General features: G+C 37.7%; 1 protein-coding gene across 3 annotated transcripts in view; it reads right to left on the bottom strand.

The window, feature by feature from the left end:
* foxo (forkhead box, sub-group O) overlaps positions 1-13,678 on the bottom strand; it is a 30,399-nt gene extending 16,721 nt beyond the window's left edge. For 2 of the 3 annotated variants that reach the window (XM_017236470.3, XM_017236472.3), the window contains exons 1-4: positions 13,536-13,626; positions 12,359-12,746; positions 4,181-4,525; positions 3,901-4,115 (exon numbers count right to left, since the gene is read on the bottom strand). In XM_017236470.3, the coding sequence (XP_017091959.2) occupies positions 3,901-4,115; positions 4,181-4,415 (450 nt within the window). In that variant the 5' untranslated portion in view covers positions 4,416-4,525; positions 12,359-12,746; positions 13,536-13,626. Of the gene's footprint in view, positions 1-3,900; positions 4,116-4,180; positions 4,526-12,358; positions 12,747-13,535 lie in introns of all 3 variants that reach the window. The other variant, XM_070280720.1, reaches the window with a different exon arrangement.
* Between the last annotated feature and the right edge of the window lie 1,809 nt (positions 13,679-15,487).

Here is a 15,487-nt window from a genome sequence, read left to right as displayed (position 1 = left end):
CTTTTGCTTTTTATCAGCAAGAACCGAGGGCAACAAATCTAAAAAAAAAAAAATAAATAAAATAAAAAGTAAATACATAAAAAAAAGGGGGCGTGTTCCGCCCGGCAAGGCAAATGAATACTACGCAGTACGCCGGCATATATAGTAAGTGTTGTGGGTCCAAACCGACTGAGAGTTGCATGCAAATAATAGAAATAAATTCGCCGAATAGCTCGGCATGGTCTGCTGAAAGCGCTACTACAGTGGCAAGGAGATACGATAGGAGGGGGACTACGGCTGGGCAAGGTTAATGCTTATTTATAAACGAATATTATGTGCACGGCAATCTTAGAGTGCTGATCTCGTTCTGGTTCTTGTTCTCGTTCTCGTTTTCGATCTTTGAGTGCCATTTGGATTTTTTGATTTTTGGCTGATTTTGATTATTTCCAGTATTTGCACGTACCATTTCTCAAAAGAAAAAAAAAACTTGTATCGCTTTGATTTTATTAGGTTTTATAGTGTTTTGATGTTATTGTTTTGTTTTACATTTAAATGCACTTTACACCAAATAAAATGCGCCGCAAAAAAACAAAAAATAAAACCCCAACACAGGCCAACAATGCGTATACTTAATGCGCGTTTAACAGCCATGAAGAAAAAAAGCAAGAAAAAAAATATGAAAAAAAATAAAATCGGAAAAAAGCCATTACAAATATCATAGAGAGAGACAGATAGTGTGGGATAGACAGAGATAGAGGGAGTAAGTGCATGGTCAAGTGTTAAAGATTGCGCAATTGGTGGCTCTGTATGGGTATTTTTATAGAATTGCTCGGCTATCGTTAATGAATGCCGTTATTTTCCGCAGTTTATTGCATATTTATATTGTTTCTAGTTATTTGAAAAGCTGACACTTTGCCCCGCACCCGTCATAGCCCTATTTAGTGGCCACTTGCACTTGATCAACTGTGTGAGTAATGCGCATTAAACTGAGGGTCTCTTCAGGCACTTCCAGGTACTGGCCCACTGCGGACAAGGCCATTACTGTCTTGATAAGGCCATTGATAAGGCCAAAGTTAACTAAGGTTAAACAGGGTCTAAATGATTTGGCCATCAACTGCATTGCTAACAATATTACACAATATTGCACAATGTGTTATCATTAGATTACAAGCAATTGAGATAGGAAGTGCCAAAAATAAAGTTACATTTGAAAGCAAAATAAATATTACAAAATGGTAAGAAAATCATGAGAGTCCTGGAATAGGAATTATTAATAATATAAACCTTTTTCTCTCTAAAAATATATTCAAAATTGTATCTGATAAAGACATTTACCATTAAACATAGAAACAAAATCTAAAAAATGATACACAAACATTGGAAAACCTAGAACTCATGTTCCATCCCAAGGAAAAATCAGGAAATGTCTTGGCCTATCGTAAATAGTGGGTTGCCCACCTAAGAAGCCTTCATAAATTACACAAAAAATGTCCAAACGACGAATGAAAACCACGAAAATGTTGAGCCAAAAATATTTATAACACGATGCGGTTCGCTGCCAATTAAAAGAAGCAAAAATATAGAAACAAAATATACAAAAAAAAAAGAAAATATTAAGAAAAAAACTCGCAAACAAAAATAAATTGATAAAAGGAGCAAGCGAAAAAAAATACTTGGCAGCGGTTCAATGGCCAAAACGCGATGTCGCTTGCCTGATGATGAAGACACGAGCCAGAGCCACCGCAGCACCACCACATCCCAGCCAACCACCGGCCTTTCGGGATGAAGCCTTTGCAATGCAGTCGCCGTTTGCCAACGAGTGGCAAAATTTAAAATTCCACAAATGTCATTTGAGTGTTTCGCTCGTTCCGTTCTTTATTATTATGACGACTATTTGAGGAGGAAGCTCTCTGATGGGAAAAATGATGGCAACGAAAGGAAGAGGAGCTCGAGCAGCATAAAATACTCGAGTAGGAGGAAAAAGGAAGCAAGTGTCAGGTAGAATGTGGCATCGTGTTGCATAAATTAGCCAAAAGGCCATAAAACTTTATAAAGGAATGCGCAGAAGAAACTCTTCCTTTCTAAAAATAGTTAATTCCATATTTGTATGCCCAATCTCAGAATTATTAATTGCAATAATACTCAATGTCTTACTCTATTTTTATTTTTTTGCATTCGTGGAAAGCCTCTCCAAGCTTAAATAGCCATTTCTACGACGTGCGAAATAAATTCTTTATCACGATGATTGTTATTTCCATTCGTAATCACAAAAAACCCAACCTACAACTACTTCCGTGAATTCAAACATCAACCGCAAATATAAACAACAGATTAATATAAATACCGCCAATATTAGTTCACAACCCTAAAAAACTATGGCAGTCAAAACAAAAACAGAAATCAAGTGAAATTCATTGGAAGCGCGCTGTCTGCGCAAAATTGAAAAAGTTTCGGGTATCAGGAGTGGCATCGTCTTCGATTTCTTTGTAGCCAGCGCAGCGCATTCTTCAATTTGTTGTTGTAGTCTTTATCATTTTTTTGTGGATTGTCCAGCACCAGGGAGGTGCTAAAGAACAGCGGCCTTTTGCAATGAAATATCAGCAAAAATGATAAAGAAAAACAATCACGTGAATGACGCACTGCACTAACCAAGAAATATGAGTCGATCGAATGATTATAGCTCGGATCACGTATACGTAGCCGATACCATTGAGCGGAAGGAGTTCTAGGGAATGAAATTACCGGAAAATCAGCTATACGTCCACTCAAATTCTAAAATTCACAAGTCCACGAATGGTGCCTGGGACCAAAGCGAACAAAAAAAAACAAAACCCATTTCAAGTAAATGTCAATGAACTCCTGCCAATATTGATAACTTGCAATAAACCCACCGTATAGACTCACAAATACAAAAGGAATACTGTCTATGTAAGCAAATGTTATCAGCCCCCCAAAAAAAATAATAATAACTGCCCCTAAATCGGAGGAGTAAAAATAATAAACAAAAGCCAAGAAAAATAATTAATTGCGAAAACCTTTTGGATGAAAACTCAAGCCATTACTTGATCTTCGATAAGCCTCTTAACGCTGATCATAATTAAGTTGTTAGTTTATATCATGTGGAAATCAAAAAGGGAAAATCTCCGGCTCGTTTAGAGCTAAGTGCAGGGAATTACAGGGGTTCCGAGGAGCCAAAGCGAAACCGGTATCCGAGTATCTGGAATATGAATGAAAATGATTCGTGATATACGCATGTGGGCCTGCACGCGTCTATTTATTTACGTACGATTGGATGTAAACAAAACGAAAAATGATCCGCAGATAAAAGCGCATTAATTGCAAAAAAATTATAAAAAAAATACAAGAAAATAAATGGAAATCCGGCAAAGACTGAAAGACAAAAAGATGGCAAACATTTCGCACATGCACTAAATAAGCTAAACAGCAAATGGTGGGGAAAACAAAAAAAAGCTGTAAGACTGACTGACTGACGATTGCATAATAAAAGTGGGGAAAAAAAGCGACCACAAAAAACAGCGAAACACAACACAAAAAAATATGAAAGCCAAACAACACAAGCTCCACTTTATCTGCTCCACTCGACTCTCACTCCATGCGAACTGACTTGGCCATGAACTTGACCGTTTGCTCGGCTAAATGTGAATGAAATGGCTATTTCAAAGCCAAAGAGCATTGTGGGAAAAATATCAAGTTGAAAAAACTCTCAAAACACTATAAACCACACCATACTGTTGCGTGTACGGGGGTATTAAGTGAAGTAACCAGAGAAGTCAGTAACGAAAGTAAAAACTTTGCAATGTTGGGGCTTCTCAACCTTAATGGTTGTGGGTTTAAGAGTCTATATTTTATTCACTTTTTATATTTTAACTCGAAATTATAACCTAGGAGCAAGGAACCTACCTTCCAGCCAGCACTGCTGTTAGAATCGCCCTTGTCCTTGAAGTATGGCACATTCTGGACCATCCACTCGTAGATCTGACTCAGAGTCAGTCGCTTGTCGGTGGCCGATCCAATGGCATGCGTTATGAGATCCGCATAGGAGAGGTTTCCCCATGCATTGCGACGCGATGAATTCTTCTTGGCTGCATTCGCATTCTGTATAGCCTGTTGTGAGTCTACGAAGGTACAAGACATTAGTCAATACTAAGTTAGTTAGGAAAGGTGGACTAATTAAACTTACCTCCTGCAGTCAACTGCTGATTGCTGGCTTTTGTACTATCCAGTTCGTCGACGGGCTCCACAAAGTTGTCTGGTCTGGGGCAGGGCCATGTGTTCGATCGGGCTCTGGTCTGGGGCTCGAACCCGGCATCTATGGGCAGGTCACCCACACCCACGCCCACCCCCAGCTGGCCCATGGCCAGGCCGTTGTCTGTGTGGGTCAGGGAGGGCCAGTCCTGCGCGAAGCCGTCCATCATGGGGTAGAGTAGGTCGTTGTGCAGTTGCAGCTTTGCAGTGTCTTCAGTAATCCACGCCAGGCCAAGAAATTACCGAAGGACACTCTCAAGCTTCGGGATTATAATATAATCTGAAAAAGTATTTTTAAAAATTTATAGAAATTAGTTTAAGCATCTTTAAGAGACAACTAACATTAAACCAAAAACAGGAAAATATAAACACCTTGAATGGATTTTTCTATACTTCTAATTATGTCAAGTCATCTTATCTCAATGCCAATTATTTTTGATTGTCTTCATGTTTTTGAAAAAATAGAAACAATTTCCAAATGATCTTAAATTGTTCTTTTAATTGACAATTTAATTTTGCCAATGAAGATTAAATCAAACACGATTAGGGGAAAGAATTGCGTGATTCATATCTTAAAGTCAACAAAAAATCAATAACAGTTGTAAATTAAAGAATTTCCGGTCACGTGTTATAGATTTTATGGAACTCCAATTCTAGAAAAATTATTCATTTATTCTAGACTTGATCAATAATATAATTCCGATGATTTATAGAGCCAGCTATTTGTTATTTCCCATTAACAGTACTTTAGAACTTGATACGAAATCTATTGGTTGTAAATTCATATAAATTTTAAAATCGTACGTTTTTAATTCTATAGATAGGTGGAAAAAAAAACAAAGTGTCGGAGAACTCTTAATAGTAAAATAAGAGAGCGTTATCAGTCGGAGTAGGAAACCAGGGCAGATAATGTAGGTTACGATCTTGTTCCCCCCCACATTCTATTTTATTTTTTCAAAGTGCCTTATGGAATGGAAATCAATTAGTTTTAATAAAATCTATAAATTCTTTTACGACTAAATTTAGCACACAGCTGGTGGAATATTCATATATGAAAGGCAATGGAAACGATTTCAATTAGCGCGGCGGCGAGGCGAGTTATCAATTCCCTAATAATTGTTGATAGTACGAGATTGGGCAATCAAAATTCTAAAATAAATACAATGAACAAAATTGACAGATCCCACCAAATGGGACGTTCTGTATTCTGTGCTCTGCGGTCTGTGAGTTAATCTGGAATATAAAAGGTCTATTGACTCCGTCTGGAATGTGGGGAACGACTTGATAAGTCACTGAAGCTCGACGAGCATTGTACGAACTTTGATGGCAATTTCAAGATGCAATTTCAGCCAAAATTAAATCAGCAAAACTTTTTAAAAACTTTGTATTTTACAAGTAAATATTTAAAAGTATTATCTAAAATAGCCTGTTATATTCTAAAATATTTCAACCCACCATAAAGAGAAACCAAATTTAATCAAAGAGAAGTCTCGACTCTTTCTTCCCTCTTCAAAATTGTAAACAACTGAAAAAGTGTGCGTAGCCCGTAACTCAATTAAAATTCACTCACTCACACTCACGAATGAATAAAAAAAATGTGAGTATCTGTGTGTGGAGGCATTTTTATTGAGCTTTTTTTTTAAATGATATATTTTTTGCTTTTTCACCGAGAATTTCTCGCAAAGAACACAAAAAAAGAGATATAGTGGGAAACCGGGGAAAAAAAAGAGACACCGACATCGACGACGACCACGACATCTAAGAATTACCTTGAGAACACGGAAGTTCATTCAGTCCGCTACCTAAACATTTGCCTACCTGAGAGGAGCATTCCGATCATCACCTCATTATAGTTCAGGCAAAATTCGTTCTCAGAATTTGTTCAGCGGGTAAAACTTTGGAGTGCTTTTATTTTTTTTTCTGGTTTGCATGTGAGTGTGAGTATGTTCGGGTATTTAAATAACGAAATTATTTAGATAAGGTCGCGCGTCGCTGTCTGTCATTACATAATATCATCCTAGCAAAAGGTTTATGGCCGCAAATAATAGCAATGCGAATGGGAATGAGTCGCACTCAAGTGCCCCTGCCGGCAAAATAACTACAAAATGAAAAAAAAAAAAACCCCAGACAGCAAAACAACTAACCGAAACATTTCAACCTGACCTAAGCCACTAGCAACAACAAAAATCAAAGCAAATTTAATGAGGCTGTCAAAAAAGAAACCCAGAAATACACCACCCGGCCTGCAAATGAAGCTACATATGGAACGTATAGTAAGAGTGGAAAGTCCAGAGGTGACCGACTCGGATATTCTCTGTAGGCTTCAAATGTATCTGAAAGGTGTTTTGGAGAGGCCAGCAAAGATACAAAAAAAGTTCATTGATACAACAGCGGTTTAAGAGGCGCTTTCTCTTTGCGTTTTGGAACACGACTTTCTTTATTTTTAAATGATTTTATTGAAAATAATTTGTTAAATATATTTCTTTATTTATTGGTCTGTATATTTCAATCAAGTTGATCCTAAAACCATTTTTAAAACTGTCTATGTATATGGTTATCAATCTCAATATCACTGAGTAACCACCTAGTCGAAAGTGCATTATTCCTAAAAATAGTTCAAAATAGTCCTATAGCTCTCGTTCACTGCCGGCTGCCAACTATTTTGAGTAAATTGTCATAAAAATGTGCAATTTGAATACGGCACTTGGAATATATTCCACTTTTTTACGTTCAAACAAGAGAAATTGCGTCGCAAAGCCGGTTCTGAAATATTAAATAATATGCATTCAAGGCAATAACATTTGATAATATTGAAACGCGTCATTATATGAAAATAGCGAAATACAAAAAATCAAAACAAAAAGTCGCAGAAAAATAGGTGAGCATAGAAAATGTAAACAATAACAGAAGAAATATATAAGTTGGGAGTGGGATTTATTGAATCTATGGCATGATTCGATGCTGCGTCATTAACCATATAGTATGTCAGATCGGTGGGCCATTCAGCAGAGACTGGTTCTGAGCAAACAAATGTATTTTTTTTTATTACATCAGATTAGCCGACAAGTTTATTTCATTTAAGCAGAATTAGGTGACGCATATTTGCGTAGGTGTTTGCCTTTGATCGCCGGGAAATTAAACACAACTTCAAATTGTTGGATTATGCTAATGCCGAGAGAGGCTAGTAATAATATCAGAAAATTCCGCTATTAAGTCGGAACAACGCAAAAAGCTATAGCCTACCCCACACCATGTGTTATCACTGCAAAAAATGTATTGACTGATTCAGAACATCGTGTTTGTTTGCCTCCCAGTTCCTCCAAGTAGGCAGAGTATATAAATCACCTCCCCAAAGACTTTGTGTGGGATACAGAAATTAGCATTGAAAAATCATCTACATTTCGTCTGAAATCTTTTCTTTTTTTCCGAAAATTACACAATATATTGGGGCGTTCGAATACGCAAATAATTCCCACAATATCCCAAGTATTTCAATGTCACGAACAGATCGAAGGCAAAATTTCCATTAGAGAAAATCTTCAGGTGGTCCCCCAGTTTTCGGGGGGCGTGACGAAAATGAAAATGGGACACGCAACAAGTTGAGAAAAATTCTAAAACTAGATATACAAAAAGAAAAACGTGGGAGTCCTCAAATAGCTGCTGATATATGTATTATATTTTTGTATAATAAAGAAAGTGAGATAGAGCGTATGGCTTAACGAAAGCGAGTGCTAAAAACAAAACAAAAAATGTGGAAAAAAACAGATCTTAAAAAATAATAAAAAGCAAAACAAACTAAATAAAGACGGCTAAAAAAAAAGTATTAAATAAAAAAGAGAAACGAAATGGAATTAAGAAAAGAACAAAAGAGCGAACAAAACAAAAATAAACCAACACTTGTTACGTAATTCCTTTCAATAGTTCTCGCCCACAGCACCCCGATTTCTGCTCACATGTTTCATTTAATTCACAGTGCGTATACGTATTATTTTTTCCTCACTTCGCGATGGGGGCATCTCGAGTGGTCGTCGACGACGGGCTATCAGCTAGTGCCGCCCTAAAATAATCCTAGTGCTTGGACTATTAACATTGAGCAGCTGTTCCGGAATCCGGATCGGCTTGGCCTCGCAGATAGAGCGATTAGGCCAGAAGTCCAAGTCGGAGCTTCAGGGGCATACAGAGTGCTATTAAATATCAATGAAATTAGGCCATCTCATAGAATTATAGGCAATAGATACGACAAACTAAAAAGCTCTCAGGATTGCTCAGAAAAAGTATCTGCCAGATGCTCGACCTGAAGTATCCCTTGAAAATCAGCGAAAACCATGTGATTTTTTAGGCTTGAAACTGTGGACCGTTCTGCCCCTTGACTCTCAGGTATACGTGTATGGGCTTATGCTCCAGCACATCTACCCCTTGGTCCCTGTTCCCTGCTGCTGAACCTGCCCCTCACACATGACCGGGTTCAGCAATGTGGAAGTAAAAAAAAAAAGAGATCTACTCCCCGGTACAACCCGTCAAACAGGATTATAAAGCAAAGTAAGTCACCGCAATGCTGAGCCAAAAAAAAAGTTTAAAAAAATCAAAAGAAAAAGAAAAGAAACCCAAAAGAGGCAAAATAAAAAGCAAGACTGACAGCTGGTCGCCGGTGCGGAGATACTACATATAGCCACCAACTGGTATCGACCGATCTGGTCCGGTCTGCCTGCCTAATGAGATGGAGTTCGAGCTGGAGATGGAGATGGGAGATGGAGGAGACGATGGAGGATTGACGATGTCGTCGAGCCCAGTTTCGATTTGAGCCCAGGCCCAAAGTCTTAAGTACCCCGCGACCCATAATGACGATTATCATAATCATGATGATGATGATGATGACGAGGCCGCTTGGAAGTCACTTGTCCGCAAACGAGCATGAGTGCTTTGTCACCCTCCATAAAACCAAACGACCTTTGGTTTGAAAGTGAATTATATTCCAATAATATCAACTTTTTCATGGGCTATCCTACTGATTAAGAGCTATGCGTCTCAGCTAATTAAATCTTGTGATTAAGGGATAATTCTAATGATAACTGCTTAGAAATTATGAGTATGTTATAAAGAATAAATATTAATATTTACTTTTATTTTTCAGACATCACTTTGAGGAATTTCCTTTCTCAGAAAATGTCAATCAAACATTGAACTTTTCTTAATTCTTCATAATTCTCTCCAGACACTTGCTGTCGCTTTTTTTTAGCAACTGCGTTCTTATCAAACATTTGTGAGATAATAAAAAGATAAAGAGCTGTGGCAGAAGCACTGCACATCATTTTTATGCACTACCCTCAGTATATTGTCGGAAGCATATAGCCAGTGTTGCCATGTGGACTTGTGCCACTCGCTTCCTATCGTATTGTGGTCGCGAGTCTGGCGGACAGCTTATCGTAGCCCCACCTCCCTCTCTGTAACCCATTGACAATGCCAAACATAAACCTTGGTCAACAAATGTTAACAGTGACACTTTCAGTAAGCTTTTTTTGTTTTTAAGATTGATTTTTGTGTAATATTGGTATGGAAATAGAAACTAAGTAAAATCTTTCAAAATTCTAGGTGTCTTTTATAAAGAATCTAAGAATAGAGGTGGGATAGAAATAAATAGTAATATTTAATAGAAAAATTAGAACCTAAGTAGAATCATTAAAAGGTATGATACCCGGTACTCTAGGTGTCTTCTCTAAGAACTATATAAACTCGAAGGATAACTTGATAATATTTATATTGATGTAAAAAATATATTTCTGGTAAGAGAATTGGAGTCTAAACGATTAAAATACCACACTCGCAGCTTTCATCTTAAATTACGATTAAGAAAATCAACTAATATGACAAGTGGTCAAGCTAGTTTTGATCTTTTTTTCTAAAACTAAGCTCTGGAAAATGCCTAGTCCGTCTGCTTTGCATGATTTTCTCATTAGTTTCCATTAGAAAATCCACGGGTAACGTCACTTTGGCAAGTGCCAGAGCGAAACGCCACTCATTTTTTGCATTTTGCATTCTGGTTTCTACTGCGCTGTTAATATTTAATAATTTATTAAGTCAATTATCGCGGAAGCTTATTCAAATAAAAGCTTATTGGAAGTGCAGTTATCTGACGATCCCCGCCACTTGCCGCCTCCTTCCAGCACTGCTCCTCCCAGTTGTGAAAGAGGCCCCACTGAAAGTGCCGGCACGTGGGCTTGGGAGAGAAACACGCGCTATTAGAGAGACAAATGAAACACAGAGAGTGGGGAAATACTGAATAAGGCAATGGGCAATGCATAGTTCAGAGTCAGCCAGGAATGCAGCAATGCAAATGCAAATGAAGCGCAGAGGCAGGGCTCGGCAAAAGCCCCGAGCCCCCAAAATGCCCCAGTGCAATGTTTATAGAATTTATTACAATAATTAAAGAGCAGGCTATTCGATTCAGCTTGAATCGAATCGATTTGTTTCGCAAATCGAAGGAAAATGTCAGGCCCCCTTCTCATCCAAACAGTTGAAGTCCCAATGATCTTCTATTGACAACTGACGCATGGAATATTTGATGCGATCATAGGATTTATTCATTGAAAATGAGAAATCTATCAAATACATATATAGAATATCTGAGTTATACTTTTTTATCTCAAAGATCTTCCCGAACAAACCAAAATTTAGCCAGTCATGCTTATAATTCTAAAATCTCTTTATCAAACACCTTTCCATCATAATTAGGAAAGCCTTTAATCCTCGGCCGTGTTTCAACCCATTTCTCCGGACCAATTACAGGGTTTTGGACAAACTTTTGCACACTTTTCTTGTTATCAACTGGCACGTTCCAGCGATGTGGCCAACAAACACTTAAGATATGATAAAACACACACACACACACATATATGTACACACTTTTGGCCATCAGCTGCTGTACCTTGGCACATTGCGGCTAGATAAAGCCCTTATCTCTCTAGCTCAAAAAACAAGCAAAAAGCAACCAAGGGGCGAAGCAACCCATTTATTAAAATAAAACCTAATCTCGTTTCAATGTCAATATTCGTGTCGAAAAAAGTAAATTTGAAAATTATTTTAAATCTTTATATAAACTGCTAACAAACTAGCCACAAAATCGGCCTTCATGGATCCAAAATATACAACAAAAATATTGTATTGGGAGCCGAAACCGAAAAGAAATGAACGGCCGGCCATACACTCTCGGGCTGGAGCTCGGGCTTTTCTGCTATCAGTGTGGCGCTGGATTCTATATTTAGAGCCATTATCAGTAGTGCTCTAATTAAGATCTCCCAGCCCACTCTCGAATAAAGTAACACACCAAAGCCAAAACGGACTCGTCTACTAATCAAGGCGCACACGAACCCAAAGATCATCTATTGGTTTTGGTCGAGCACCCAGAACGTGACCGCATTTTATATGTTTTGATTATTCCCTCGATTTTGATATTGAAAGTGAAATTTTGGCATCATTAAAATAATGATAATGGTGACAAATATTTGTATAGATTACTAAGCATTATATTAGAATTTTTAGAGGTTATTTGATTTTTTTTTGATTGAGAAGTGGTTAAACTTTTAGTGTTATTCATAGAAACTTAAATTTTTAAATACTTCTGATTGGGGTTTCCAAATTATTTGGAAAAGGTCTATTTTAGTTTAAAAACGTTTTGAATATTGACAGAAAAATGAGGAAGCTCCCCAAAATTGTCAAGAGACTGTGTCAAACCTATTGGGATTTCCCATTCTAAGTTTCTGAATTATGGAAAAACCACTTCGGAAATAATCGTTTCCATTATAACTCTAGGTTTATTTCGAAAACTTCAATCTTTGGCAATAAAGCAGTTGCAAAAATATTGGTAGAAAATATTAAATAAGAACTGGAGAACTGTCAGTTCATAAAGAACCCAACTTACATAGATTTTCAATCACTCCGAATTTTTAAATTTCAAAAGCACAATTTTAAAAATAATCTTTGCCAATAATAACCTTGAAACTGATCGAGTTTGATTTGATTTTAGAATTTCTAGAGAAGCTTTAAAAGTAGATGGCATTTATCGAATACAAATTGCCATTTGTCGATTGAATTTATGCTATTTTTTTTAGTTATTTACCCGCCAAAAGTTTCCAATGGGGAATCGCTCCTTGTGTTGACTGCGATAATAATTGTTTATTCTGCCGGTTGATTTTTGTAGATCGCCTGTTCTGGTTGAAGTTGTTGTTGTTAATTGGCACTGTTTTACTTTTTTTTCCTTGTTATTTTGCACTTTTTATGGATTTGTTTGTTTTATAGCGAATTTGTGTTGTTGTTTTGAGCAAAACTTGTGCGGGCTGGGTTTTTCTTTGATTTTTAGTGAAAAATATATTTTTTAGATTTCAGATTTCGGCTGGCATAATTTTTTGCTCACACACACACTCACTTTCAGCTGGGGATTACAAGATTTTTGTTGTTGTTTTTCTCTTTATTTTTTTTTTTATTATGGGCGGCGGTTTTTGCTTAAGCTATAGACAAATTTTAATAAAAGAGCAGGCAAATTAGAACTCATATAATATAACAACAATAATAATAAACACCAAAGCAAACACAATAAAAAAGCACAACAAATAAGAGAAGCACACACACGCGGTCGAAGAGAGAGCGAAAAAGTGGGGGCCTATGTTTGATGGTGTGTGTCTGTGTGGGCACGAAGAGAGTAAACGCGATCACGTCACGTCATCAATTCATGCCAATTGGACGCACACACTTAATTGGAATTCGTATGAGAATTCAATGAAAACCGAAACGTTGTTTAAAGTTCAAATGGGGAACAAATTTTAATATAAACACGTTCCAAAAGCTTACTCCAATTCGAAACGAAAATGAACTACGGAAAAAAACAATAACCGAGGGGGCAGCAACAAAACCAACAACGTGACTGAGGCGAAGATCAACCAAGCATCGCTACGTATTTATTTTTTCCCGTTTAAATTTCTTTTTTTTGCGTTTCCCTTATTTAAAAATTTGATTTTTACACCCGAACGCGTTCTTTCTACGCTTTAGTTTTTTTTGAGTTTTTTTTTTTTAAGATTTCCCTCGAACACTACTTCTTTCACATGTTTTGATTTTGCAACTTCTTTCACTTTTTTCACGGTATTTCGAGGAGATTAAGAGAGAGGTGAGAGAGAGTGTGGAAAGAAAGGCAGGTAGGCAAGAGCGCGTAGACGATGGGGTGTTGACGATCTTGTGAAAGATTCTGCCTCTTTTCTGCGAACGGTGTGTGTGAAAATGCTGGAAAGAAAACGATGAACGACCTCGTGGCTTTTGACCGCAAGCGAAAAAACACGGACTACTACTTCTTACTGCTTTCTAGTTGGATGCGAACTGACAACTGATTCGCTGGGCGTTCGTAAAGTGGCGCAAAAAGGCGGTCTGCTAGCCACTGAGCTGGTGTGCGTGAGTGTGAGTATCTGTGTGAGTACACGAAGCGGTCGGCCTGTCTCTGAGCTGGTGTGTGTGTGTGTGAGTACACGAAGCGGCCCCACCACCACAGCAAGCTTTGCTCTGAGAATGCGTTCCACTTGTGCTCCACACCCAAGCAATGAAATAAAAAAAACCAGCCCCAACTTTTGCCGCTCACTTCACGTTTTTCTTTTTTTTTTGGATTTATTTTTTTTTTTGTGCTCTCACACACAAACATTTACAGTTTGGGTCAAAATTTTAGGAGGATCTCTTCAGAGCTTTCCGAAGAATTTGTATCTCAACTCAACACTTGTTAGGCAACAAATATTTTTTTTAAACTATAGTACTATTAATTAGTTTTAATGCTATTGTATGACTATTTTTTCGTCCTCATGTGTGCCCCCTCAATATCAATAAATAAAGACCCATAGTTTACCTATTTTATACATTTGGAATTTAAATTGTTTCTTTTTTTTACGTTTGGATGGCGCTGCTTTGGACTCGAAATTCTCGTCCGGCTGCGAGGCGGATTGGCCGCCAAGGGGCCAAAGGTGGCGGGCGGCGGGTTGCTTCGGCGGTCGGCATAAGCTGATAAGGAATGTTATCTCACGATTGCTCCTCTCCATAGCTCTCTCTCCACCTCACTCCGAAGAGGGACCCTCTTTCGAACGTTCTCTCTCTTTGATACATTCCGTTCATTGTCTCGTGATGTGATGGAAAATTTCCCGAAATTGCATTCTACTGATAATGCCAGCACTGCACTTGATATTTGTGCACTCTTCTCGATATGAATATGAATTTTATTCAAAATATGCCACGGCATCTACATACTCACACAAATAGGTATGTGTGTGCGTAAGCTTTTTGGGAACATGTATTTTATTACCAAAGTTTCCCCTCCCCCACAGACCAAAAAAAAAAAAATATTTATGAAAAAAATTGTTCCCCTCCCGCGGTACCAGTTTCTGTTTTCGCCTAGACCTGATATCTGTATATATGCTTTCGAACTGGTGTTTGTGAGTATCGGTGTTTTTTTAATGTGCCTGCCACATAAATTCCGCAACATTACACGGCTAATGAAGTCTAGACGCTGAGGCCGGGCTACGAACGGCTCATTTTATGGATCGTCCAAACTAAACTCTCTCGTCGCGATGAGAATCGGATATTTCTGAAGGCGGATTAGAAGCGGTCGAAAAATGGGTTGGGTTTTTGATCATTCCAACAGATACAGATACAGGAACTAGCACTGGGAACTCTTGAATCTAACCCGAAGGAGATCTAAAAGAACTTTGTCCATCTCTAAAGGAATTAGAAACATTTTATAATATTTATTCAACATTTCAGGTAGTCCAACTGTCTCCAAAGTACATCGAAAAGATAAAAGACTAAGTCTTTTATAATCTAAAGGATTTTCAGATGCGAAAACAACAATAAGATAAGCTATAGTTATATTTTACAATGTTATGAAGTTGGCTTAAGTTGATAAGCAAAATCTTGGTATAGGTCTTGGTCTACCTTGGTCTATTCTGGACCAAAACAAAGTTAGAGCATCGCACCATGGAAGTAATTCCCTAATTCGATAAATCAATTTGAGCTTATTAGAGCCGCTCAGTGACCAGAGACTGAACAAGCATCGACGCCCACTCCCCAAGAAATTCCATTAACATTACACAAACGTTTCAACTATCACCAGTCGATACTTGACCATAATTGCCACCGCCAAAATATTTGAGAAAAAAAAAGTATCTTTTTTTCTTCATAAAGCTTTTCATTTGCGTTGGCGCGTGGCGAATTGCAAACTGTC

Source organism: Drosophila bipectinata, chromosome 3R (genome assembly GCF_030179905.1).
Source record: "Drosophila bipectinata strain 14024-0381.07 chromosome 3R, DbipHiC1v2, whole genome shotgun sequence".
Classification (NCBI taxonomy): Eukaryota; Metazoa; Arthropoda; class Insecta; order Diptera; family Drosophilidae; genus Drosophila; species Drosophila bipectinata.
The sequence above is the reverse complement of the archived record's forward strand: the minus strand, read 5'-3'. Positions and strand labels throughout refer to the sequence as shown.